General features: G+C 43.1%; 1 protein-coding gene across 2 annotated transcripts in view; it reads right to left on the minus strand.

Moving 5' to 3' along the window:
• Positions 1 to 27,963, minus strand: part of LOC110531973 (plexin-D1) — a 114,703-nt gene that overhangs the window by 52,238 nt on the left and 34,502 nt on the right. For both annotated transcript variants that reach the window (XR_016483223.1, XM_021615522.3), the window contains exons 8-12: positions 22,589 to 22,688; positions 21,267 to 21,365; positions 19,089 to 19,181; positions 18,831 to 18,924; positions 17,961 to 18,118 (exon numbers count right to left, since the gene is read on the minus strand). Coding sequence is in view for 1 of the 2 variants with exons in the window: in XM_021615522.3 (XP_021471197.3) it covers positions 17,961 to 18,118; positions 18,831 to 18,924; positions 19,089 to 19,181; positions 21,267 to 21,365; positions 22,589 to 22,688 (544 nt within the window). In the remaining variant the exon portion in view is untranslated. The remainder of the gene's footprint in view (positions 1 to 17,960; positions 18,119 to 18,830; positions 18,925 to 19,088; positions 19,182 to 21,266; positions 21,366 to 22,588; positions 22,689 to 27,963) is intronic.

A 27,963-nucleotide genomic window follows, 5' to 3' on the forward strand; every position in this document is an offset into this window, starting at 1 on the left:
TTCTAATTCTTGGATCCCGGGCATAGGCTAGTGTGAAGTCAAACATGTTAAAAAACAGCGCCCACCTAGCCTGGCGAGTGTTCAACCTCTTTGCTTCTTGAATGGAGACCAAGTTCTTATGGTCCGTCCAGATTCCAAAAGGATGAATTGCCCCCTCCAACCAGTGTGTCCACCCCTCAAGGGCCCACTTAACTGCTAAGAGCCTACATTGTAGTTGCGTTGCGCTGGCGAGAACCGCTTGGAGACAAACTGCATCGGTGCAATTTCTTGTCCTCCTCATTCCACTGTGAAAGGACCGCTCCTGCTCCGGTGTCCGAGGCATCCACCTCCACCACAAAGGGACGAGTCGGATCAGGATGAAAGAGGATGGGTCCAGAGGTGAAACGTCCCTTGAGCTCCATGAATGCCCTGTCAGCCTCGGGGGTCCAGCAAAAACGGGTCTGGGACTTGCCTGTTAGGACTGTGAGAGGCGCTGCCACAGCACCAAAGTTGCAAATAAAACACCTTTAAAAATTGGCAAACCTGAGGAACCGCTGGACCTGCTTGAGTGAGGTGGGACGGGGCCAGTCGGTGACCGTCTCATTCTTTACGGGGTCTATTTGGATGCCTGCGGTAGAGATAATGTGACCCAGGAAGGAAACCTGGGATATGTGGAACTCCCAGTTCTCTATCTTGACATATAGTTGACTCTGCAGGAGAAACCTCAGGACTTGGCGGACGTGCAGTATGTGTTCTGGAAGGGTCTTGGAGAAGATCAAGATATCGTCGAGGTAAACAAAGACGAACCGATTCAACCTATTCCCCAGGGTGTCATTAACAAATGCTTGAAAGACTGCCAGTGACTTCGATAATCCGAATGGCATGGCTAAATACTCATAGTGGCCACTAGGGGTGTTAAAGACAGTCGTCTAAGACTTATCTCCCTCCCCGATTCTCACCAGATTGTAAGCGCTACGGAGGTCCAGTTTGATGAAGAATTGGGCCCCTTGGACCAACTCCAATGCGGAGGACATCAGGGGTAGGGGGTAACGATTCTGGATCGTAATCTGGTTCAGCCCTCTGTAGTTGATGCATGGATGCAGGCCTCCATCCTTCTTACCCACAAAGAAGAAGCCTGCACAAGCAGAGGATGTAGAGGGGCGAATTAAACCTGTGTCCAGTAACTCCAGGATGTAATTGTCCATGACTGCTGCTTCAGGGGTCGAGAGGGAGTACAGATGACCCGGAGGAGGTGTGGTGCCAGGTAGGAGTTCTATGGCACAGTCGTAAGGACGATGAGGGGGAAAGGTGGCCATCGAGGGCTTGAATCTGCAGAGGGATGGGACATTTCACGCAGGGGATCTGTAACTCTCTGTCGAAGTCTTGATCAATGAAATCATCCGCGGCTCTGGAGTCCACGAAGGCTTGAATCTGGTGCTGATGGTTATCCCAGTGGAGTGTTGTGGGTAGTAACAAACGGTGAATGGGTAGCCGGGCGGTATCTGCACAGCTCGTCAGGGTCTCCCCCTGTCCTGGCGAGCCCTGGCGTTTCCCGCCAGCTCTGGGCAGGTAGCACGGAGATGGCCGAGACCTCCGCCGTAGAGGCATCAGCCTTCGCATTCGACTGTCATGCTCCTGTCAGCTCAGATGTGTGCGACCCAGCTGCATGGGATCCTCCATGCTGGGCTTGGTGGGCTTGGGATGCTCAGGAAACCCGGAATGCTGAAGGGTGCGGAACTCACTCACGAAACGAATGCACACGGTAAACAATTCAAGCTTCTGCAAAGGACCACAAAAAACACACCTCTTTTAACAGGGACACAATCATGAAATAATAAGACACACCTGAGTCCAATAAAAGTCTCTAGGGCGGTCTCTGCCGGCCTCTGATGCCAGGAAGAACAACTTTATTGTACTTTATGATAAATCATTTATCTGAATTGGGAGAACCCCCCCCAGATTTACAGGGAATACATTGCATAGTATGGAGAAGCAATACTGAATATGATCTGAATCCTTTCAATTAAAATGGCACATTTTGGTGCAATCAATTAGCTTAATTTCAATTATGTTTCAGGAATGCCAATCTTATCTGTTTCCAACTACAGAATTGTTTTTCGAACAATCTGAGATGGTGGGTGACATGTCTCGCTGAAATTACATGAAACAACTCACTCAATTTTACCAGCTTGCCATCTACATAGGTAACATCCCAGCTAATACATTTGGTTCCTTGGAAATTGTGGGAACATACTGACTGATAAAACTGAATGTTTTTTTAAATGTTCTGAAAACAGAAGTGAAAATGTATACTTTTCTGGGAATGTTCATTTTTTTTAAGTTGCAGGGAGGTTCTGAGACCATTTTACTATGATTCCCTGAAAGTTTTCCTGGGAAGTGTTAATGTTCTGAGTGGTTATAAGTTATAGGAGAAAATTATAGGTTATTTTTATGTCATTAAATAACGTTCTGAGCGCATTTTTCAATAAGACTTTTAATAACACTGCTAGCTTAGTTTGTGCTAACTGTTTTGAACTCCAGCCAAAGAGAGGACAAATGGAAATTCGTTTGCTTAGGTATTAATAATACAAACATATTTTTATTTTTTATTTTTGCATGGTATCAGTGAGATTCAAACCTATGATCTTCTGTTCTCTATCCAAGGAATTAGTGAATGATGGTAGACGACAAACCCCCTTCAACATGCGTAGTGCAAACAGACCCGACTCATCTTGTAACCTCTAAAACAAACATGGCGACATGCACAAACTACCCATCGTCAAATTACCTTAGGTTTTTTTACTCAATGATTTCGATCACTGGTGAGGTCAACTGTGATGTGATGAACTGTAAATAGTAATTGCTATTGGCTTATTCATATTATGGATTCTTTCAGCCGAGCGTTAGCTACGTAAATATGACCTCTTGTATCAGGTCACTCTTTCCTCAGTTAGCGCTCACCTGTAGGCAACGCTATGGTAAAGTACTGAAATTCCTACCTAAGGAACATATGGTTCTCAGAACATACAACATATGGTTCTCAGAACATACACTATATATACACAAGTATGTGAATACCCTTTCAAATGAGTGGATACGGCTATTTCAGCAACAACCATTGCTGACAGGTGTATAAAATAGAGCACACAGCCATGCAATCTCCATAGACAAACATTGGCAGTTGGTTGGCCTTACTAAAGAGCTCAGTGACCTTCAACATGGCACCGTCATAGTCAGTCAGTTCGTCAAATTTCTTCCCTGCTAGTGCTGCCCGGTGTGTTGTTATTGTAAAGTGTAAACATCCAGGAGCAACAACGGCTCAGCCACAAAGTGGTAGGCCACTCAAGCTCACAGAACGGGACCGCCGCGTGCTGAAGTGAGCAAAAATCACTACCGCGTTCCAAACTACCTCTGGAAGCAACTTCAGCACAATAACTGTTCGTCGGGAGATTCAGGAAATGGGTTTCCATGGCCTAGCAGCTGCACACAAGCCTAAGATCACCATGTGCAATGCCAAGCGTCAGCTGGAGTGGTGTAAAGCTCTGACGGACGAATCTGGTTTTGCCGGATGCCAGGTGAATGCTACCTGCCTGAATGCATAGTGCCAACTGAACATTTTGATGGAGGAGGAATAATGTTCTGGGGCTGTTTTTCATATTTCGGGCTAGGCCCCTTAGTTCCAGTGAAGGGAAATCTTAACGCTACACCATACAATGACATTCTGTGCTTCCAACTTTGTGGCAACAGTTTGGGGAAGGCCCTTTCCTGTTTTAGCATGACAATGCCCATGTGCACAAAGCAAGGTCCATACAGAAACTGGCCTGCACAGAGCCCTGACTTCAACCTCATCGAACACATTTGGGATTAATTGGAGCACAGAGTACGAGCAAGGCCTAATTACCCAACATCGGAGCCTGACCTCACAAATTATTTTTATTATTTTTAATTTTAGAACACATTGAAGAACCTCCAGAAGCTAACCAGCTAATTAGCTACAAGCTATTTAGTCATTGTTAGCCACTGCTAGCGGCTTTTACCTTTTGCACAGCCAGACAGTTTTTTTTAGCCTGGATAACTGTCTCTCCACAACAACGCCGGATTCCTGCCGTAATCCCTGGACCACTACTTCTGATCTTCACAGCTAGCTTGCACCCAGTACCGAAGCTATCCCTGAGGCCCACCTCCCGGCCTACTCAGCTGTTCACCCGAACCCCACTCATACACGGCTAGAGCCCAATACTCCACCGGATCCTTGTTGTAAACTCTGGACCTTAGCTAACGCCACTGCCACAACGCTAGCACCAGTTAGCCGTGAGCCAGGCACATCTTCCTGCTAGCAGGCACATCTCCCTGCCAACCCTGAGCAGACCCCTCCTACCACCCCCGGGCTACTAACTTTAAACGCTGTGTCGCTACTTTAGTGGTGGCTACCCTGTCCCATCTACTGCTGCCCCCTGGACACTGTGATCACTTGGCTACATAGCTGATGCCTGCTGGACTGTTCATTAATCACGGTACTCACCATCTGTGAATTGATCTCCCCCCATCTAGCTTCAGAGTTTGATCTGTTAGGTGACCTAAACTGGGATATGCTTAACACCCTGGCAGTCCTACAATCTAAGCTAGATGTCCTCAATCTGACACAAATCATCAAGGAACCCACCAGGTACAACCCTAAATCCGTAAACATGGGCACCCTAATAGATATTATCCTGACCAACTTGCCCTCCAAATACACCTCTGCTGTCTTCAATCAGGATCTCAGCGATCACTGCCTCATTGCCTGTATCCGCTACGGTCAAACGACCACCCCTCATCACTGTCAAACGCTCCATAAAACACTTCTGCGAGCAGGCCTTTCTAATCGACCTGGCCCGGGTATCCTGGAAGGATATCGACCTCATCCCGTCAGTTGAGGATGCCTGGTCATTCTTTAAAAGTAACTTCCTCACCATCTTAGACAAGCATGCTCCGTTCAAAAAAATGCAGAACTGAGAACAGACCTGACTGCCCTCGACCAGCACAAAAACATCCTGTGGTGGACTGCAATAGCATCGAATAGTCCCCGCGATATGCAACTGTTCAGGGAAGTCAAGAACCAATACACGTCAGGAAAGCAAAGGCCAGCTTTTTCAAGCAGAAATTTGCATCCTGTAGCTCTAACTCCAAAAAGTTCTGGGACACTGTAAAGTCCATGGAGAACAAGAGCACCTCCTCCCAGCTGCCCACTGCACTGAGGCTAGGTAACATGGTCACCATCGATAATTCCGTGATAATCGAAACTTCAACAAGCATTTCTCAACGGCTGGCCATGTCTTGCTCCTGGCTACAACAACCTCGGCCAACAGCTCCGCCCACCCCGCAGCTACTCGCCCAAGCCTCTCCAGGTTCTCCTTTACCCAAATCCAGATGGCAGATGTTCTGAAAGAGCTGCAAAACCTGGACCCATACAAATCAGCTGGGCTTGACAATCTGGACCCTCTACTTCTGAAACTGTCCGCCGCCATTGTCGCAACCCCTATTACCAGCCTGTTCAACCTCTCCTTTGTATCATCTGAGATCCCCAAGATTTGGAAAGCTGCCGCGGTCATCCCCCTCTTCAAAGGGGGAGACACTCTGGACCCAAACTGTTACAGACCTATTTCCATCCTGCCCTGCCTATCTAAGGTCTTCGAAAGCCAAGTCAACAAACAGATCACTGGCCATCTCGAATCCCACCGTACCTTCTCCACTGTGCAATCCGGTTTCCGAGCCAGTCACGGGTGCACCTCAGCCACGCTGAAGGTACTAAACGATATCATAACCGCCATCGATAAAAGACAGTACTGTGCAGCCGTCTTCATCGACCTGGCCAAGGCTTTCGCCTCTGTCAATCACCATATTCTTATCGGCAGACTCAGTAGCCTCGGTTTTTCTAATGACTGCCTTGCCTGGTTCACCAACTACTTTGCAGACAGAGTTCAGTGTGTCAAATCGGAGGGCATGTTGTCCGGTCCTCTGGCAGTCTCTATGGGGGTACCACAGGGTTCAATTCTCGGGCCGACACTTTTCTCTGTATATATCAATGATGTTGCTCTTGCTGCGGACGATTCCCTGATCCACCTCTACGCAGACGACACCATTCTGTATACTTCTGGCCCTTCCTTGGACACTGTGCTATCTAACCTCCAAACGAGCTTCAATGCCATACAACACTCCTTCCGTGGCCTCCAACTGCTCTTAAACGCTAGTAAAACCAAATGCATGCTTTTCAACCATTTGCTGCCTGCACCCGCACGCCCGACTAGCATCACCACCCTGGATGGTTCCGACCTAGAATATGTGGACATCTATTAGTACCTAGGTGTCTGGCTAAACTGCAAATTCTCCTTCCAGACTCATATCAAACATCTCCAATCTAAAATCAAATCTAGAGTCGGCTTTCTATTTCGCAACAAAGCCTCGTTCACTCCGCCAAACTTACCCTAGTAAAACTGACTATCCTAACGATCCTCGACATCGGCGATGTCATCTACAAAATAGCTTCCAATACTCTACTCAGCAAACTGGATGCAGTTTATCACAGTGCCATCCGTTTTGTTACTAAAGCACCTTATACCACCCACCACTGCGACCTGTATGCTCTAGTCGGCTGGTCCTCGCTACATATTCGCCGCCAGACCCACTGGCTCCAGGTCATCTACAAGTCCATGCTAGGTAAAGCTCCGCCTTATCTCAGTTCACTGGTCACGATGGCAACACCCACCCGTAGCACGCGCTCCAGCAGGTGTATCTCAATGATCATCCCTAAATCCAAAACCTCATTTGGCCACCTTTCCTTCCAATTCTCTGCTGCCTGCGACTAGAACGAATTGCAAAAATCTCTGAAGTTGGAGACTTTTATCTCCCTCACCAACTTCAAACATCTGCTATCTGAGCAGCTAACCGATCGCTGCAGTTGTACATAGTCCACGGTATATAGCCCACCCAATTTACCTACCTCATCCCCATACTGTTTTTATTGATTTACTTTTCTGCTCTTTTGCACACCAGTATCTTTACCTGCACATGTTCATCTGATCATTTATCACTCCAGTGTTAATCCGCTAAATTGAAATTATTCACTCCTATGGCCCATTTATTGCCTACCTCCTCATGCCTTTTGCACACAATAGATTCTTTTTTTTTCTACTGTTCTTGACTTGTTTATTGTTTACTCCATGTGTAACTCTGTTGTTGTCTGTTCACACTGCTATGCTTTATCTTGGCTAGGTCGCAGTTGCAAATGAGAACTTGTTCTCAACTAGCCTACCTGGTTAAATAAAGGTGAAATAAAAAATAAATACAAAAAAATAAAATATAAAAATGCTCTTGTAGTGTATGTGCTAGCTGGGTTTCCTGTACCATTCCCAGAACGTTGTGGGAAAGTTGTATGCCAAATAAATAATAGGACAACCACGTTCTCACCAAGCTCTAAGAAACATATGGTTCTCAGAATGTTATGTGCTAGCTGGCATGTACTTAATATTATTTGTCATTTGATAAGACTTCTACTCAAAGAATATGCTACAATTACTGATTTCCCAACCATTTGAAAGCTGACTAAGAAAAAATGTGGCCTAGTAAGGAAAACCTTAGAGCAACAGCCCATACAACCTTTAGACACAGTCACTGTAGCATATGGGGTAACAGTAAACCACGGGTGATACTGTGGGAGAACAGATACTCCCCCGTAAAGCTGAGAACTCTGACTGACTGTTACTCTAACTAACTCTTGGTGATTCTATGTCTGGGAAAACATGGCTGCCAAGGCATTGCATCACACTCCCACAACCACAGCTCTAGTTTCCTGCCTTACAATCACCTCTCCTGAGGCAGCTATTCCAGTGTGTGTGTGTGTGTGTGTGTGTGTTTATGAGCATGTGTGTTTGTGTCTTTGAGCTGCCCTCACATTGAGGATTTCAACACATCTAACCCCAGTCATCTCAGTGGGATACACACACAGATGGACACTCAACAGTCCATGAGTCATGACACAATGGCTGATACAGAGAGTCAGCACTGAGTGTGCTGACAGTGGTAACAGCTACTAGTCTGTGAGTTGTGCCTCTAAATCCTTGGTGGTGTTTGAATAAAGGTTTATCCATGTGTGTAAGATATTATAGATTGTTTGAGTGGTAGTGTGAGTGTATGTGTGTCAGTCAGACTCCTTTGTTTCCCTGCTGGGCCAGGCAAGGCAGGTTTAATCTTCAGGAAGTGTTTAGGCCGACTGGGCCTCATGCGAACCGTACTTCCCGTCTGCAACTGCAGCACAGATAAAGGCAGCATTCAGTAGCGTTCAAAGTGGGTTTTAACGCAGCTCTTAACACAGCGACATAACCACAGAGGTTCAAAGTATCGGTACAAAAGAGCACGGTCACCCAGATGAATCCAAACCAACTGTTGAAACCATGTGTTCCCAATAATGAAGTTTAATGACCACAAAGAGGAGCTCTGCAACCAAATAAACTTGACCCATGTGGCTGAAGTTGTAATGTAGTTGTGTATTGCTCAATTCTGTTCCTGTGGGTGACCGCGTAGAGAGCTCAAACATTAGTACAAATATTATGCACAGAATATCCTCTCGACAGACAGACAGACAGACAGACAGACAGACAGACAGACAGACAGACAGACAGACAGACAGACAGACAGAGTAAGTGTTCCCATGCCCTCTGTCATCCCTCCAGATCAATTGTGTTGTTCCTCCATAAGGGCCAGTGTCTAAGTGGTGTGACTGTGCTGTGGAGTCAGCCAGTCAGTGAGTAGTACAGTATATAGTGTGTTATTTCAGACTGACTTGGTTTAATGAGGCTCTGTAAAAACACTTCCCCTTCCAAAATAAACCCTCATCACGAGACAAATCAAATGTATTTATATAGCCCTTCTTACATCAGCTGATATCTCAAAGTGCTGTACAGAACCCAGACTAAAACCCCAAACAGCAAGCAATGCAGGTGTATAAGCACCTGCAGAGGAAAGGCAGGGCACAGTGCCCACCCGCAGCACACCATGTGACAGGTCAAGTGACACTTCCTGTTCTAAATGTGGGCCTAAGTCAATAATGAGCGGATGGAGAATTGTGTGTACAGTGGTTCTTCCATGACTGTTTGTGGTAGATGGTGGCATTCTGTCATTGCACCATACTATCACAAGCGGGGGTTAGAACGCTGATTTATCGGTAGTTTAGTTTAGTTTATTAATTTGACCATTTTAAAAAACAAGCACACATAAAACTTGAAAAAGCCATAGATGCACATGAGTAAAATCATGGAGGATAACACACAATAAAGTCTGGGACCTATTTCCATTGTGGTCCTCTTGAGATAAGATGGCTAGGCAAGATCGAATGAAGTTAAACACAGTATTGCAGTGAAATAATAAAACATAAAACAAAGAAGAAGAACGAGGAGACAAGGTGAGTTGCTAGCTAGCATTAAACTTATCGTATAAAAAACAATCAATCTTCACATAATCACTAGTTAACTACACCTGGTTGATGATATTACTAGGTTAACTAGCTTGTCCTGCGTTGCATATAATCAATGCGGTGCCTGTTAATTTCTCATCGAATCACAGCCTACTTCGGCAAATGGTTGATGATTTAACAAAAACCCATTCGCGAAAAAAGCACAATTGTTGCACGAATGTACCTAACCATAAACCAATGCCTTTCTTAAAATCGATAAACAGAAGGATATTTTTTTAAACCTGCATATTTAGTTAAAAGAAATTCACGTTAGCAGGCAATATTAACCAGGTGAAATTGTGTCACTTCTCTTGCGTTCATTCAACGCAGAGTCAGGGTATATGCAACAGTTTGGGCCGCCTGGCTCGTTGCGAACTAATTAGCCAGAATTGTACATAATTATAACATAACATTGAAGGTTTTGCAATGTAACAGCAATATTTAGACTAAGGGTTGCCACCCTTTCAATAAAATGCATAACGGTTCCGTATTTCACTGAAAGAATAAACGTTTTGTTTTCGAAATGATAGTTTCCGGATTTGACCATATTAATGATCAAAGGCTCGTATTTCTGTGTTTATTATATTATAATTAAGTCTATGATTTGATATTTGATAGAGCAGTCTGACTGAGCAGTGGTAGGCAGCAGCAGGCTCGTAAGCATTCATTCAAACTTTACAGCGTTTGCCAGCAGCTCTTAGCAATACTTGATTCAGAGCGCTGTTGACTTACAAGCCTATCAACTCCTGAGATTAGGCTGGCAATACTAGTGCCTATTAGAACATCCAACAGTCAAAGGTACATGAAATACAAATGGTATAGAGAGAAATAGTCGACGTGTCATAATTCCTATAATAACTTCAACCTAAAACTTCTTAACTGGGAATATTGAAGAATTGGGAATATTGAACCACCAGCTTTCATATGTTCGGAGCAAGGAACTTAAATGTTAGCTTTTTTAGATGGCACATATTGTACTTTTACTTTCTTCTCCAACACTGTGTTTTTGTATTATTTAAACCAAATTGAGCATGTTTCATTATTTATTTTAGACTAAATTGATTTTATGTGTATTATATTAAGTTAAAATACAAGTGTTCATTGTTCATTCAGTATTGTTGTAATTGTCATTATTACATATATATATGATTTTTCAACACTGATACCGATTATTGGAGAACCAAAAAAAGCCGATACCTATTAAGTCCATGCTAGGTAAAGCTCCGCCTTATCTCAGCTCACTGGTCACGATGGCAACACCCATCCGTAGCACGCGCTCCAGCAGGTGTATCTCACTGATCATCCCTAAAGCCAACACCTCATTTGGCCGCCTTTCGATCCAGTACTCTGCTGCCTGTGACTGGAACGAATTGCAAAAATCGCTGAAGTTGGAGACTTATCTCCCTCACCAACTTCAAACATCAGCTATCTGAGCAGCTAACCGATCGCTGCAGCTGTACATAGTCTATTGGTAAATAGCCCACCCATTTTCACCTACCTCATCCCCATACTGTTTTTATTTATTTACTTTTCTGCTCTTTTGCACACCAATATCTCTACCTGTACATGACCATCTGGTCATTTATCACTCCAGTGTTAATCTGCAAAATTGTAATTATTCGCCTACCTCATGCCTTTTGCACACATTGTATATAGACTCCCCCTTTGTTTTCTACTGTGTTATTGACTTGTTAATTGTTTACTCCATGTGTAACTCTGTGTTGTCTGCTCATACTGCTATGCTTTATCTTGGCCAGGTCGCAGTTGCAAATGAGAACTTGTTCTCAACTAGCCTACCTGGTTAAATAAAGGTGAAATAAAAAATAAAAAAATAAAAATAAAAAAATCGGCCGTTTTTTAAAATATATATATAAATAAATCTACCCAGCACTACTCCTGAACCTGTATAAACACACATTAGCAACACCTAATCTGGTGCTGTGATTGTGTGCATCCCTAACGCAGGGAAAGTAATCAGTTAGATATCTGGGCGCAGAACCATAAAAAGTCATGTAAACCAAACCTAGTCTAATCTGGGACACCCTAGCCTCAACAGGCAGCCAGTTTCTGAAAGCAGCTCCTGCCTATAAACTTAGATAAGCCCCCAAACCAGGAAGTACTAGCGTAGTCAAAATAGCATTGAATGAGGGCAGTGGCTTAGCACTTTCATGGAGTCCTTATCAAACAGCTTGTACTGTCTAGCCAAAAACTTAGTCCTGGCATTAACCTTCCCTAGCACTTTATTTGCCATGCTCACACCTCCCAAGCTGCCATCAATAATACATCCCAGGTAGCTAACAGAGGTTTTAGTAGTCAGCACCTCACCTAACTCCCCTCGGATTTCAGAGGTCCTATCTAACCTAACTCCACTCTGATTTGATTTGACCTACTCAATTTAGGTCAATTTAGGTCTGGATGCAAAAATAATTGCCTCGGTTTTAAGTGCAGAAATAGCTTATTATCTCCAAGCCATTTGCTAATGTTAGTAAGCTCTGTGCTAAGTATGCTCTCCAACATAGTTTTACTTTGTGAGACACCAGAAGCGTAGAGTCATCCTCATAAAGGAAAATACGGCAAGAACAAGCATCTTTCATATCATTAATATACAGTAAAAACAGTAGAGGCCCAAGCACGCTCCCCTGCGGAACACCACAACTCATTGGTTTTGCCTGAGACCTTGAACCATTAACCTCTACTACTTGCTCCCTACCTGATAAATATGACTTTACCCAGCCTAGAGGGTTACTGCTTAATACCAGTGCCTCCATTAGGAGACAGTGGTTAAATGTATCAAAGGCCTTTTGTAGGTCAAGCAGTACATTTCACAGAGATTTCCCTCATTAATCTCTTTCCTGATGAAGTCAGTCAAGTAAAGTAGACATGAATCAGTGGAGTATGTTTTTCTAAAACCCAACTGAAAATCATACATTAGACTTTGTTTGTTGACATGACTACATTTGTTCATGTACAACACTCTCAAGGATCTTTGATGTTATACTAAGAATAGATACAGGCTTATACTGCCCAAGGTCAGACTTTATCCCATTCTTATACAGAGGTATAACTTTAGCCTGTTTCATGTCCCTGGGAAAGATGCTTTGTTCAAGAGACAGATTGACGATATGTGAAATACAAGGGCCAATTTTCTCAGCAAAATCTATAAGAAACCTTGCATGAATATAATCCAGGCTTGTGGCTTTGTAGCATTCAAGCTCTGCTAGCATACTGACTATTTTGGCTGTTGCCTTTGCAAAAGAAAAAGAGTTTGGCTGAACCCCTAACTCGGCATAATACTTCTTGACTTGGTTGTTTCCATACAAACCAGAACTGGTGGGCAGCTTGCTAACCAGTTTGCTGGCAACAGAAGTAAAAAACAGTTGAATTCATTGGCAAACTCTGCTTATTCATATACCATCTCCCCCTGATGTTCAGTCCAATAATAAAATCAGGCTGCTCTTGACAGTTCTTACATTTCTTAAAGGCCTTATTCCTTGCTTGGATAGATTCTAGAATCTCATGATTAAACAAAGGGCTTCAACACAGTATTTTTTGAGTCCTCTGATTTTAACAGTTTTGTGACACTTAAATATATCTTTAACACCCTCCTTATGCAAAATGTAATAAAATAAAATAATTAATTAATTAAATTATTACTCCACTCTGCAATATTTGAAATTTATCAGACACCAATATTAAGTCAATTGTACTTTGCACTGTTTCAGACAAAAAAAAAATTCTTCAACAAGCAGGATGCACAGGACATTCTCCGAACACCCGACAAGGCCATCATCCCAGTTATTTGCAAGAGGAAGAGAGCCAGGTCAACATTCACAGGGCTGCGGGTCCAGACGGATTGTGTGCTCCGGGCATGTGCTGACCAACTGGCAGGTACAGAGGACACAGAGCTGGGTGCCTCATAAGGATACGCAGAAGGCGAGTGGTAAAGCTGCCGTTACCGTCAATATTACTCGCCAACGAGTAATATTAGACGAGGTACGATCACGAATATCCTACCAACGGGGCATCAAAAACTGTAATATCTTATGTTTCACAGAATCGTGGCTGAATGATGACATGGATATTCAGCTAGAGGGATATACGCTGCACCGGCATGATAGAACAGCACACTCGGTAAGATGAGGGGGGGTGGTCTGAGCATATTTGTAAACAACAGCTGGGGTACGAAATCTGATTTTGCTCGCCTGAAGTAGAGTATCTTGTGATAAAATACAGACCACACCATTTGCCTAGAGAGTTTTCAGCTACACTTTTCGTGGCTGTTTATTTACAACCACAGACAGATGCTGGCACTAAAACCGCACTCAGTCAGCTGTATAAGGAAATAAGCAAACAGGAAAACGCTCACCCAGAGGCGGTGCTTCTAGTGGCCGGAGACTTTATTGCAGGGAAACTGAAATCAGTTCTACTAAATTTCTATCAACATGTTAAATGTGAAACCAGAGGGAATTTGTTTTATAGATCACCTGTACTCCACTACAAAGCTCTCCCTCGCCCTCTATTTGTTAAATCCAACCACAATTCTATCCTCCTGATTCCTGCTTACAAGCAAAAATTAAAGCAGGGAGCACCAGTGACTATAAAAAAGTGATCAGATGAAGCAGATGTTAAACTACAGGACTATTTTGCTATCACAGTGGAACATGTTCTGGGTTTCTTCTGATGGCATTGAGGAGTACACCACATCAGTCACTGGCTTTATCAAAAATGCATCAATGACATCGTCCCCAAGTGATTGTACGTACATATCCCAACAAGAAGCCATGGATTACAGGCAACATTCGCACTGAGCTAAAGGGTAGAGCTGCCGTTTTCAAGGTGCAGGACTCGGAAGCTTATGAGAAATCCTGCTAAACCTTCCGACGAACCATCAAACAGGAAAATCGTCAATACAGGGCTAAGATTGAATCGTACTACACCGGCTACGACGCTCGTCTTATGTGGCAGGGATTGCAAACTATTACAGACTACAAAGGAAGCACAGCAGAGGAGGAGCTAAATCACTTCTACGCTCGCGTCGAGGCAAGCAACACTGAGGCATGCATGAGAGAATCTGCTCTTCCCGATGACTGTGTGATCACGCTTTCTGTAGCCGACGTTAGTAAGATCTATAAAACAGGTCAACATTCACAGGGCTGCGGGCCCAGACGGATTGTGTGCTCCGGGCATGTGCTGACCAACTGGCAGGTGTCTTCACTGACTTTTTCAACATGTCCCTGATTGAGTCTGTATTACCAACATGTTTCGAGCAAACCACCATAGTCCCTGTGCCCAAGAACACGAAGGCAACCTGCCTAAATAACTACATACCTGTGGCAGTCACGTCCGTAGACATGAAGTGCTTTGAAAGGCTGGTAATGGCTCAAATCAACATCATTATCCCAGAAACCCTAAACCCACTCCAATTTGCATACCTCCCAAACAGATCCACAGTTGATGCAATCTCTATTGCACTCCACACTGCCTTTTCCCACTTGGACAAAAGGAACACCTACGTGAGAATGCTAATCATTGACTACAGCTCAGCGTTCAACACCATAGTACCCTCAAAGCTCATCACTAAGCTAAGAATCCTGGGACTAAACAGCTCCCTCTGCAACTGGATCCTGGACTTCCTGACGGGCCGCCTCCAGGTGGTGAGGGTAGGTAGCAACACATCTGCCACGCTGATCCTCAACACTGGGGCCCTCAGGGGTGCGTGCTCAGTCCCCTCCTGTACTCCCTGTTCACTCACAACTGCATGGCCAGGCACAACTCCAACACCATCATTAAGTTTGCAGACGACACAACAGTGATAGGCCTGATCACCGACAACGACGAGGCAGCCTACAGGGAGGAGGTCAGAGACCTGGCCGGGTGGTGCCAGAATAACAACCTATCCCTCAACATAACCAAGCCTAAGGAGATGATTGTGGACTACAGGAAAAGGATGACAGAGCACACCCCCATTCTCATCAATGGGGCTGTAGTGGAGCAGGTTGAGAGCTTCAAGTTCCTTGGTGTCCACATCAGCAACAAACTAGAATGGTCCAAACACACCAAGACAGCCGTGAAGAGGGCACGACAAAGCCTATTCCCCCTCAGGAAACTAAAAAGATTTGGCATGGGTTGTGAGATCCTCAAAAGGTTCTACAGCTGCAACATCGAGAGCATCACTGCCTGGTACGGCAATTGCTCGGACTCCGACCGCAAGGCATCACAGAGGGTAATGCGTACGGCCCAGTACATCACTGTGGCTAAGCTGCCTGGGATCCAGGATCTCTACACCAGGCAATGTCAGAGGAAGGCACTAAAAAATTGTCAAAGACCCCAGCCTATCCAGTCATAGACTGTTCTCTCTACTACCGCATGGCAAGCGCTACCGGAGTGCCAAGTCTAGGACAAAAAGGCTTCTTAACAGTTTTTACCCTAACCCATAAGACTCCTGAACAGGTAATCAAATGGCTACCCGGACTATTTGCATTGTGGGCCCCCCCAAACCCCTCTTTTACGCTGCTGCTACTCTCTGTTTATCATATATGCATAGTCACTTTAACTATACATACATGCACATACTACCTCAATTAGCCCGACCAACCAGTTCCCCTGCACATTGGCTAACCGGGCTATCTGCATTGTGTCCCGCCACCCACCACTCGCCAACCCTCTTTTACGCTACTGCTACTCTCTGTTGATCATGCCTGTATATAGCCTCGCTGCTGTTATAGCGTCGCTACTGTATATAGCCTCGCTACTGTTATTTTTCACTGTCTTTTTACTGTTGTTTTTATTTATTTTACTTACCTATTTTTCACCTAATACTTAAAACATTTTTTTTTAAATTGCACTGGTTAGAGCCTGTAAGTAAGCATTTCACTGTAAGGCACATGTGACAAATACACTTTGATTTGATTTGATTTCCCATCAGGGAATCATTACAGTAGCCTAAACTGTGGCAATTAATGGAGTTGTTTTCTGAGAGTCTCTCCTCTGGCACTAGAGTCCTGCATCCGGCAACAACAACAAAAACAGTCAGTGGTTCTAGAGTTAAGAGAGAACTTGAGGAAATACAATGCGGGAATTTCACTTGACGTGTGAACTGATGATTTTTGAAAAATAGGCATGGTGGGCTTTTGGTTTCTCTCCCTCTAAAAACCGCAATAAATAATTCTATAGAACAAACTGTCTTTATTTACAAATTAGTAAGAATGTCTCACCCCATGTTCAAGAATGGCCTTTTCCCCTTTATTCAGATTACAATCGCTCACTTTCGATCATTTGAAATTAAATCTTCTCCAAAATATCATATTTTTTTATCAAGTTAATCTGCTCACATTGTGTGTGTTCAATTATTTGTGACATTGTGACATTTAAATCATATTGAAGATAGAAGCTTCCTCTTAATGAGTTCCGAGAGCCAATCTGTTATCCAACGATTAGTTTAATAGCCCGGCTACTGTAGGTGTGAAAATCCCTCCCAACTGGCAATTTATTTGATGCTTAAGTACTCTAAAGTTTTACAGAGTAACTGCTCATCAACATCTTTATGCTTTTGTTCATAAAATAACAATAAAAAACTTTCAAAATGCAGATGTTTATTTCAACTACAGAACAGTACACCCCAGCTCCATGACCACGGGTAAAACCTTGCTGAGATGATAAGATCAATGTATTTGTTGCAATGTTGTATCATCAGTTTCTCAAGCCAAAACGTCTTGATGGCCTTCACCAGTTCATCTTTGTTTGTAGGTTTGGCAGAGATACAGATTAATTTTTCAGAATAAAGTAGGCTATTGAAGGCAATAAATTGTTGTTTACTGGAACACCCAAAGTCATCCAATTGTTATAATAGGATTTGAAGCAACAGCCTAACCCCGTGTGGGGAAGCATGGGACTAGTCTTGATAAATCAATGCAGATTTTGTTTTCACAAAATCTCAATTTGGGTATTGGTTAGCCTACAATTAGGGGATGGAAATGTTAGGATCATTTTGCTCTTGGTCAGCCTACTCCCGACCGGTCACGTTGTACAGCGCCATATTGTCTTAACGGAAACCCTCAGGGTTTTGTTTTCGTTTTTCTTGGAATAGAAACACCATAATCTTAATCCAATTAATTAAGATACATTTCTTAAAGTCAATCCCATATACTATGTTCTCACAAAAAAAGGTACAGCCAATATTAAAAACTGTCAAATGCTTCTCAAAGATGCCCTCTGGTGGTCAAACTAGCACTAACTAGCATTAATGGCAACAATAGCTGACACTTAAATAAAGTACCATAGAATTCTGCGGCAGCCCGCAAGGTGTGCTGCAGTATGACACAACTTTAAAGGTTGAACCACTGTATACTAGAGTATAGGTTCAGTCTTATGGATCTCGCGGATGGGACATGATGTGTGTGTGTGTGTGTGTGTGTGTGTGTGTGTGTGTGTGTGTGTGTGTGTGTGTGTGTGTGTGTGTGTGTGTGTGTGTGTGTGTGTGTATGTGTATTCCTACCTTGGTGATCTCGGGGTCAGGACACTGGCTATTCATATACTGGCAGTCATTCCTGGGTCTACAGCTGTTGTCACACCAGCCACACAGATGTCCCAGGTTCTCACGTCCCCAACACTGAGAACAGTCCCCATTGCCCACCCCACAGTTATACACCTCCACTGAGAGTGAAAGAGGGGGAGGGAGAGGCAGAGAGCTTTATTATTACAATACAGCATGCTAGCAACATACAGTCTACATCACGTAACCGTATGGGCTGAATATATTATACTGAGCCTATGTCAGATGCTTTGGATAAAAAATATTCAACATAATAGAAATAAACCCAGAAAAACTGAGAGGAAAGACATATGAACAGAAAGAAAGAGAAACAGATGAGCATGCCTATGTTCCAGCACCTCCCATAGAGAAATCATGTGCGCTTGTGTGTGTGTTTTGATGACTGAGCACGGTATGAAGCATCAATCTTGTAATAAAGTATGCAGTTTTTCTGGCTGTGGGCCAGGGCTGTTCTTCTGCTCTAAGGGCTCACATGGTAAACACATGGCCTGTTAACTTTGAGAATATACTGGCATCTGGGAGTGTGTGTGTGTGTGTGTGGTTTTACTATCCTTGAGGGTAACAGAAGTCCTCGCAAAGATAGCAAAACATGGATAATTCGGGTCCCCACAAGGAAAGATGCTATTTTAGGGGTTTTGTTTAGGGTTAGGTTTAGAATAAGTGTTAGGTTTAGGAGATAGGGTTAGGTTCAGGGTTAGGGCTTTGGTGTTAGGGTTAAGTTTAGGGAAAATAAGATTTTGAATGGGAATAAATGTTTTGGTCCGCACAAGGATATTAAGACAAATGTGTGTGTGTGCGTGCATGTGCTCATACCTGTCACGGGTTTAGGGCTGTCGATGTATTTGTCCAGGTGTCCCTTTCTACGCAGACTGAGCTGAAACACCTGACTCTTCTCCACAGTGGTTAGCTATATGGTAAGAGAGACACGCCCACTGATCGGCCATTTCACCATACACTACCAGTAAGCATGGCTTCAATTGGCCATACACTAAACAGCTTATTTCTTATTGGCCCTTTACAAAGATTGTGTTGCGTGACAGCTACTCTTGGAACATGATTGGTTGTACTCACCGTCACTCCACTGCACTTGACCCCTGAGCTGTCCTCCAGCCATCGGGAATCATACCGCTGCTCGTTCCCAAAGTCACACTCTAGCTCCTCCCCCTAAGGAACAAAACAATACAGCCATGTCGTCATGGCAATGACATTTCATTTATAAACCAATCAGAGGGGAGGCACAGTCTGACATCACCCAGGGAAACAGGGTTTATGGGGACACATTTTGGGATACTGTATATTACCTTTACACATCTTGTTATGTCTTTACTTTCCTCATCCTAGCTAGTCCTGTAGCTTAGATGCCAATCTGTTTCTGCTTCAGCCAACTGCTTTGGAAATGTCATGCAAACATTGGCAAGAGAACATTGGCAAGAAAGCGACAAGTTAGCTAAAGTAACAGCCTGGCATCCATAAAACTCCATATTTTCACAATAGTTTGTTTTGGAGCTACAAATAGTGTCTCTTTATTCAGAGTGTGCACTTTTTCTAGTTCCATTATCAGCATGGTGGCTGTTTCGTTTAGTTGAGCTAACATACCTATTAGTCGATCAGGGCTAATGTTAATTGGTTCATGAATGTACATGCACTATGTAGGGAATAGAGTGTCATATGAGAAACAATAACAAGGACCTGGCTGGCAGAGAACTCTGTCCTCCTGAATAGTTGGTAACCATTGACAACCCTGGGAGGGGAGGAATGCAAAACATCTAAATAGCCCAGGATAATTGTCCCTGCCAAGCAGAATTTAGAATCCATTAATAATTCATCATATTCATCAACATCTGGACGGTAAAGTCCCCTACCTCAGCAACTCATCTGGGATGCAGAGGGGTTTACTATGAATTCACATTTCAGCCAAAACATCAGGAGATACGACCACACATTTTGTGTGTAATAGTGTACACGTCAGGAAGAGAAGTGCAGTCAATCTACTCAAAGTGCTTGCAGTCAGTCATAAGGTATGTATGAACAGTTACATTTGGATTGATTTAACATGTTATAATAGGCCAGAATAAGCAGTGTAAGGCATTGCATCTCAGTGCAAGAGGCTTCACTACAGTGCCTGGTTCGAATCCAGGATGTATCACATCTGGCCATGATTGGGAGTCCCATAGGGCGGCGCACAATTGGCCCAGCGTCATCCGTGTTTGGCTGGGGTAGGCAGTCATTGTAAATAAGAATTTGTTCTTAACTGACTTGCTAAATAAAGGCTAAAAAAATATATTTCAAAAAAGTATATGACTGTGATGCTTTGAACTGTAAAACATTTACCCTTTCACATTACATTGTTTATGTTCCTTCTGCTTTCGACTACGTTTCCCTGATTCATAAAGATCTTCTCTGAATGGTCATTGCGTTCTTTGCCCCAGATCGACTATATGCCAATTTGAGGCATAGAGCCATGTTTAAACAAGCTAAATAAGAGCAAGGATTGCCAGGTCAAGCTAGTTTGGACTTCCCACTGTAGTATGAGACCTCCTTTTCTATACTTTACAACACATATACATCTGACTCACAGCAAAGCTGATGACATTGTTCAAACAACTGAAATGAAATAATAACAGCTATCAAAGGTTGATTATATCTATGCCAATAAACTGTGTGTGTGTGTGTGCATGTGTGTGTTTTTGTGGGTATGTGTGACTAACTGTCTGTCGCCATAGAAACCCAGTCAGAGAGTGTGTGAAAGGGCACAGGGTTATGGTTATGACTGACCAGACTTGGCAACTAGTCAGAGATGGAATGTCACAAGCTAACAGAGTCAGACCTCATCACTTTTTTCCTCCAATAAATTGAGGTTAGGATTTGGGATATACAGACTGATCTGAGATCAGTGTCTGACGGTAAAAATTGTCTAAAAGTGAAAAGATAGGGCACATAGTACTAAAGATTGCTATGTGTTCTTTGAATGTCTCCATATGTCTGTGAATGCCTGTATATCTACTGAGAGATAAGATATCAGAGAAACTGGTGGGAACAGACAGCTAAAAGGTGTTTCAAATAAGTGAGGAGATAAAGCCATTCATCATTCTGATTCTAACCTGTTCATTGCAGATGTCTCAGCTCATTCCCAAAAAGCAACCACTCACTATCAATCCCACAAATCTCCCTCTAAGAGCCTGAATCACTTCACTCCTATCTTGTACCACATTTAGTATAGTATCTAACAGGGGCTACTGTATATTGTACCTGTACCACGTTGTCTAGGAACAGGGTGAAGTTCTGGGTCATCCCCGAGGGCGAAGGTGCAACATTCTCTGCCACAAGACTTGGACAGAAAGTAGCATTCTGGGGGACAGGAAGTGACACACACACTCAGGGGTTAAAGAAAACAATGGTTCCCCTGCAGACATCCGCTTCCAAAAATACCTGTCCTGTTTATGTTGCTGAGAGGAAGGAGGAGGAAATGAGAGGGTGAAGCTCTGCTCTGCTCAGAGTGAAACAACAGCCTAAAATGGACGGGTGGTGAGGGATTCGAAAAACAGGCCCACCGGAAGGCAAAGATGGCGGAATAATGGCAGGATGGGGCTCAACACAGAAAACCAGACTTAAAAAATGTTATGTCCAGCTAACAGACTAACAGAGCCATGCTCACTCTGACTCACCTAACCACACGCCTTCAGAGTACACCAGTTTCTATGGACTCAATCAGACTGTGTGTGGGGATCCAAACAGTGGCAGGGCAACTTTGCTTCTCTAACACCAACGGCAGTATGAGAGAGGGGTGGCTGGCTGTACCACAGCAGTGATGCTGTCAGAACCTAGGTATGCTCAGAGGAGGTGAGTAGTGTGTCTAAGGGGTTGTGATAGCTTCAATGAACATAACGAGCATTTCCTGCCGTAACATAACAATACTTAAAGGGATAGCTGTTCTCACAACAATTAAAGTTTGACTGAGATTTTTACATCTCAAAAGAGGTTTTATATTGAGATCAGTCCTCCATGCCAGATTTGGACCATTTTAAAAACATCATTACTAACAAACATTTTCAGATGAAAGCAGCTCCCACTCTGGCACCATACACACTAACTATACACCAGGGCACCATTATTCAGCACTGTACAGTAGACAGGAAAAACAGTGAAACAGTGAGCCTATTCTTCACTCTGGTTACAGAGGGCCTATCAAAAGCCCCCACCATGAAGAACTGGGAGAGAGAGGCCTGAGAAGGTCAGAGAGGCTTTAACATGACCCATTATCTCGTTAGGAGTCTGTTAACCATGTCTCCCTGTGTTTTATGGGCTGTTTCAAAAATGGCTGACAACTGTAAGATAGCTTTAACCTGGTATGACTGGCCGGAATGTTACATGAGGCCAAATCAGAATGGACTGAGATCATCATAGGAGCTTCTGATTGGTTGCCATTGATCTAGGGTTTAATTTGACATTTTCCCCGCTAATGTTTAAGGTTAGGACTAGTGGAGAATGGATCCTCGATCTGTAACTAATAGAGCTACTTCTAAACTAGCCAGTGATTCTGACTGGAGTGGTTTAACAGAGGGCTAACTCACCTCTAGCAGGCTATGTTTGGAGTCTTCTTTAGAGGAGAGGCAAGAGTGGCTGTCCTGGTCCCAGTAACACCTCCACCTGGTGCTCAGACAGCTGATACATCTGACACACAGGAGAACACACATAAATAAAGGTTAGACCAGGGTTTCCCAAAATCAGTCCTCCGGACCCCAAGGGGTGCACGTTTTGTTTTTTGCCCTAGCACTACACAGCTGATTCAAATAATCAACTAATCATCCAAATTTGATTATTTGAATCTGCTGGCAAAACACACACACGTGAGACCTGGAACCTTTAGTAAACACAGTGGACAAAGCAACATGCAAGGTCAAACAGGGTTACACTGGCTACGAGAGAAGATACTAAACATCGAGTTCCACTATTCACGAGGAGCTCTGTAAAGGCAGGAATCCCTGACAGAGCTGTGTGCATGCTTGTGTGTGTTTTCTCAGATAGCAGCCCAAATAAGAACACCTCCACTGTGTGTCACACTATTGCCTGTGGGTGGAAGACAGATGTCCCCACACCAGGAGTGATAGCGCCTTCAGTGATGCCCTGTCTGTCTCGTAACAACCATGGGAGAAGGGGTGCCAGCTTGCCATTTAAGAGAGGGGAGATGAAGGGGTTTGCAGGAACGTGATTTGCTGGGTGTGTGTGGGGGAGGGTGATTAGAAGCAGACGACCCACTCCAGGGACTCTTATCAGGCAGCTTTTTTGTTTTAGCTAAATTACTCTCACTCACAAACACATACACAGAAACACACACTTCCGCTCTCCCTCTCTCACACTGCTCGTCATATAGAGTCATCCTGAAAACCCACCCCTGACCCTGACACACTGAACACACAGATGAGCTCTTACTCTCAGGTCTCTCAGTGAGCACTGTGGTTCAACACACACTCTTAGTCTCTGTCAAGGAGAAAGCTGTTAGGGAGAATCAGGGGCTCAACTTTCACGGGGGACGGGGACATTTTTATTGTTGTCTCCCCCCAGTTTTATAATTGCACTGTGATACAAAAAAAGTGCCAATGGTGTGCTTTAGGACCATGCGGACACCACAGATCATGCGGACAAGTGAGTGACCAGCACAGTGCTACTGTCTGCAGCGGCTCTCTTTGTGTGTTGCAAAGTTGTAAAGTTGTAAAGGCAAGCAGAGCAGAAACGGGTTACTCTTTATTTGACTGATGTAGCTGTCAAGGTAACTGTTGAATAAACTAAAAGGAACAAAAAAAATATTACCAGTGCTGAGCTAGTAGTGTAACTACTAGCTAATGTTCAATCCCCTCTCGACTGAAGTTCTGTCTGAAGAGAATGAACTAGCAAGTAGCTACCACAGCCGGTTCAGCTCTAGCCTCTAGCTATCTGTCAGATAGCAATATCTAACAGCTGTTGTGTGTATGGAAATGTTTTTGTCCCGTTTCAACAGAAGTAAATTAACTTGGCTAATTTTCGGGCAGTACCATAAGAGCTAGCCAAAAGTTGGCTAACATTAGCTAGCTTGCTGACTAACTTTGTATTATTTTTGCCTCAATCACACTAGACCTGAGTCAAACAATGAAACCAGTGGCCAAAGAATTGAAGACGGATATCCTGACGTTTTTTGACAGCGCAATGTGAGTTTTTATTAGAGTCAGTATAGCAATGTAACGTTATTGATCTGTCAGTTTCCTTAGCTCTACAGGCTACTCTGTCATGGTGCACAGTCAGTACACAGCACAATATTGATGAAGATGAATGGATACAGATATGTTTGAATGCCCAGTCATGTTCATATCATCTCAGACATAAATTACTGAATTTTAAGATCATCCATAGAGCATCCTATAAGCCAGTGAAACTGAATATCATGCCCTCAGAAATGTAATTAGTCTGCTGGAAGTGTAAAACACAAAAGGGGACATATTTGCATATGTTATGATCTTGTGAAGGCTGGCTGAATTCTGGTAAAGAGTATGATTTGATTTATTAGATTCACTAGATTTGATTTATTTATTTTACCTCAGCAGGTCTACAGATTCTTCTCCCTGTTTTTGTTTGCTTGGAAATGTTGATACTGGAGACTGTTATAAGAAGAAACCATGTAACCTAGCATTTATAGTGGCTAAGAAATGCATTGGCATTAATTGAAAGGTTGGTTATCCTACCACAACTTCAGAATGAATGGCAGAAATGTCAAATTGTGTATCAATATATTTGATTTATTACAAGATTAAGGGTATGTGTGTGCAACTGTGCAACTTTCATAAGGTCTGGGTGCCTGTTTGACAGAAGGGGTCTGTATTGAAAACATTCAATTATTTTTGTCGTACAGTCGCAAATAAAACAATTATTTTCATGGCACACGAGACACCTGTGTGATTTGGCCTGTCTCAGTGGACTAATCCATTGAGGAGGCCCAGTGGTGTAAAGTACTTTAAAGTAAAAAACACTTTAAATTAGCCTACTACTTAAGTAATTTTTTGGGGTGTATCTGTACTCTACTTTGCTATTTATAGTTTTGACAACTTTTACTTTTACTCCACTAAATTCCTAAAGAAAACAATGTACTTTTTACACCATATACATTTTCCCTGACACCCAAAAGTACTTGTTACATTTTAAATGCCTGAGGGCACAGTGTGTTGTGAAATCTGTGAATGTATTATAATGTTTTTAAAATGGTATAAACTGCCTTAATTTTGCAGGACCCCAGGAACGGGGATTCATAATGAATACAAATACAAATGCTTAGCAAGACAGGAAAATGGTCCAATTCACGCATTTATCAAGAGAACATCCTTGGTCATCCCTGAACATCCCTGCCTCTGATCTGGCAGACTCACTAAACATAAATGCTTTGTTTGTAAATTATAATCGGAGTGTGCTGCCGGAAATCCGTTAAAAAAACGCTTTAAAAAAATTATAAGCAATTTCAAATGATTTATACCTTTACTATTGATAATTAAGTGTATTTAAAACGAAATGCTTTTAGACTTTTACTCAAATAGTATTTTACTGGGTGACCTTCACTTTTACTTCAGTTATTTTCTATTAAGGTATCTTTACTTTTACTCAAGTATGACAATTGGGTACTTTTTCCACCACTGAGGAGGCCGTGGGGATGCCATGGTCCAAGAATATGGGGATTGTGGCTCAGATGCACAAGGCACGTCACCAGAATGTGCTCTCTCCCGCCATTTTGTGGGTATTCATTGTTTCATAACTTTTTTTATTTAATTTTTTTATTTCACCTTTATTTAACCAGGTAGGCAAGTTGAGAACAAGTTCTCATTTGCAACTGCGACCTGGTCAAGATAAAGCAAAGCAGTTCGACACATACAACACAGAGTTACACATGGAGTAAACAAACATACAGTCAATAATACAGTTGGGAAAAAAGTCTATATACAGTATGTGCAAATGAGGTAGGATAAGGGAGGTAAAGGCAATAAATAGGCCATGGTAGTGAAGTAATTACAATATAGCAATTAAACACTACAATGGTAGATGTGCAGAAGATTAATGTGCAAGTAGAGATACTGGAGTGCAAAGGAGCAAGATAATTAAATAAATACAGTTTGGGGATGAGGTAGATGGATGGGCTATGCACAGGTGCAGTGATCTGTGAGCTGCTCTGACAGCTGGTGCTTAAAGCTAGTGAGGGAGATATGAGTCTCCAGCTTCAGTGATTTTTGCAGTTCTTTCCAGTCATTGGCAGCACAGAACTAGAAGGAAAGGCGGCCAAAGGAAGAATTAGCTTTGGGAATGACCAGTGAGATATGCCTGCTGGAGCGCGTGATACTATGGTGACCAGTGAGCTGAGATAAGGCGGGGCTTTACCTAGCAGAGACTTGTAGATGGCCTGGAGCCAGTGAGTGTGGCGACGAGTATGAAGCGAGGGCCAGCCAACGAGAGCGTACAGGTAGCAGTGGTGGGTAGTATATGGGGCTTTGGTGACAAATCGGATGGCACTGTGATAGACTGCATCCAATTTGTTGAGAAGAGTGTTGGAGGCTATTTTGTAAATGACATCGCCGAAGTCGAAGATCGGTAGGATGGTCAGTTTTACGAGGGTATGTTTGGCAGCATGAGTGAAGGATGCTGAGTTGCGAAATAGGAAGCTAATTCTAGATTTCATTTTGGATTTGAGATGCTTAATGTGAGTCTGGAAGGAGAGTTTACAGTCTAACAAGACACCTAGGAATTTGTAGTTGTCCACATATCCTAAGTCAGAACCGTCCAGAGTAGTGATGCTGGACGGGCGGGTGGGTGTGGGCATCGATCGGTTGAAGAGCATGCATTTAGTTTTACTTGCATTTAAGAGCAGTTGGAGGCCACGGAAGGAGAGTTGTATGGCATTGAAGCTTGTCTGGGGGTTAGTTACAGTGTCCAAAGAAGGGCCAGAGGTGGTGTCGTCTGCGTAGTGGTGGATCAGAGAATCACCAGCAGCAAGAGCGACATCATTGATGTATACAGAGAATTGAACCCTGTGGCACCCCCATAGAGACTGCCAGAGGTCCGGACAACAGGCCCTCCGATTTGACACACTGAACTCTATCAGAGAAGTAGTTGGTGAACCAGGCGAGGCAATAATTTGAGAAACCAAGGATATTAAGTCTGTCGATAATAATATGGTGATTGACAGAGTCGAATGCCTTGGCCAGGTCAATGAATACTGCTGCACAGTAATGTCTCTTATCGATGGCGGTTAAGATATCGTTTAGGATCTTGAGCGTGGCTGAGGTGCACCCATGACCAGTTCTGAAACCAGATTGCATAGCGGAGAAGGTACGGGGAGATTCAAAATGGTCGGTAATCTTTGTTAACTTGGCTTTCGAAGACCTTAGAAAGGCACGGCAGGATAGATAAAGGTCTGTTGCAGTTTGGGTCTAGAGCAGGGGTGTCAAAGTCAAATGGACGGAGGGCCAAATAAAAAAATCAGCTACAAGACGAGGGCCGGACTGTTCGAATGTTCATTGAAAAATTTTTAAATGACGCATATAGTCTAGTGAACCTAATTGAACCTACTGAAAACCTAACAAATATATTACAATATGATCAGATAAATAAAGCAATATTTTCTTATGGCTCTGTCAGTAATCTTTAATTTTCAACAGACACAAAAGACAAATTTCCTTTATATAAATATCCCCATAACATGAACATTAAATGAAAGAAACCGGTATTCAAGGCACCATCAGTAGACTATATTTTCTATTTTAGCAAAAGTGGGCTAAATTTACTTCAAAGAAAAAACAATAATAGCAATTTTCTATCATCCACTCAACTGAAATATTTTTAAAATATAATTGGATTGAAATACAAAAAAATAAAGTGCAAAAATCTATTAATCAAAAACAACACTTTGTTTAAGGAGAAGTAACATGCAGTGAAAACA

The sequence above is a fragment of the Oncorhynchus mykiss genome, chromosome 9 (assembly GCF_057628025.1).
Source record: "Oncorhynchus mykiss isolate SJ-2025 chromosome 9, ASM5762802v1, whole genome shotgun sequence".
Classification (NCBI taxonomy): Eukaryota; Metazoa; Chordata; class Actinopteri; order Salmoniformes; family Salmonidae; genus Oncorhynchus; species Oncorhynchus mykiss.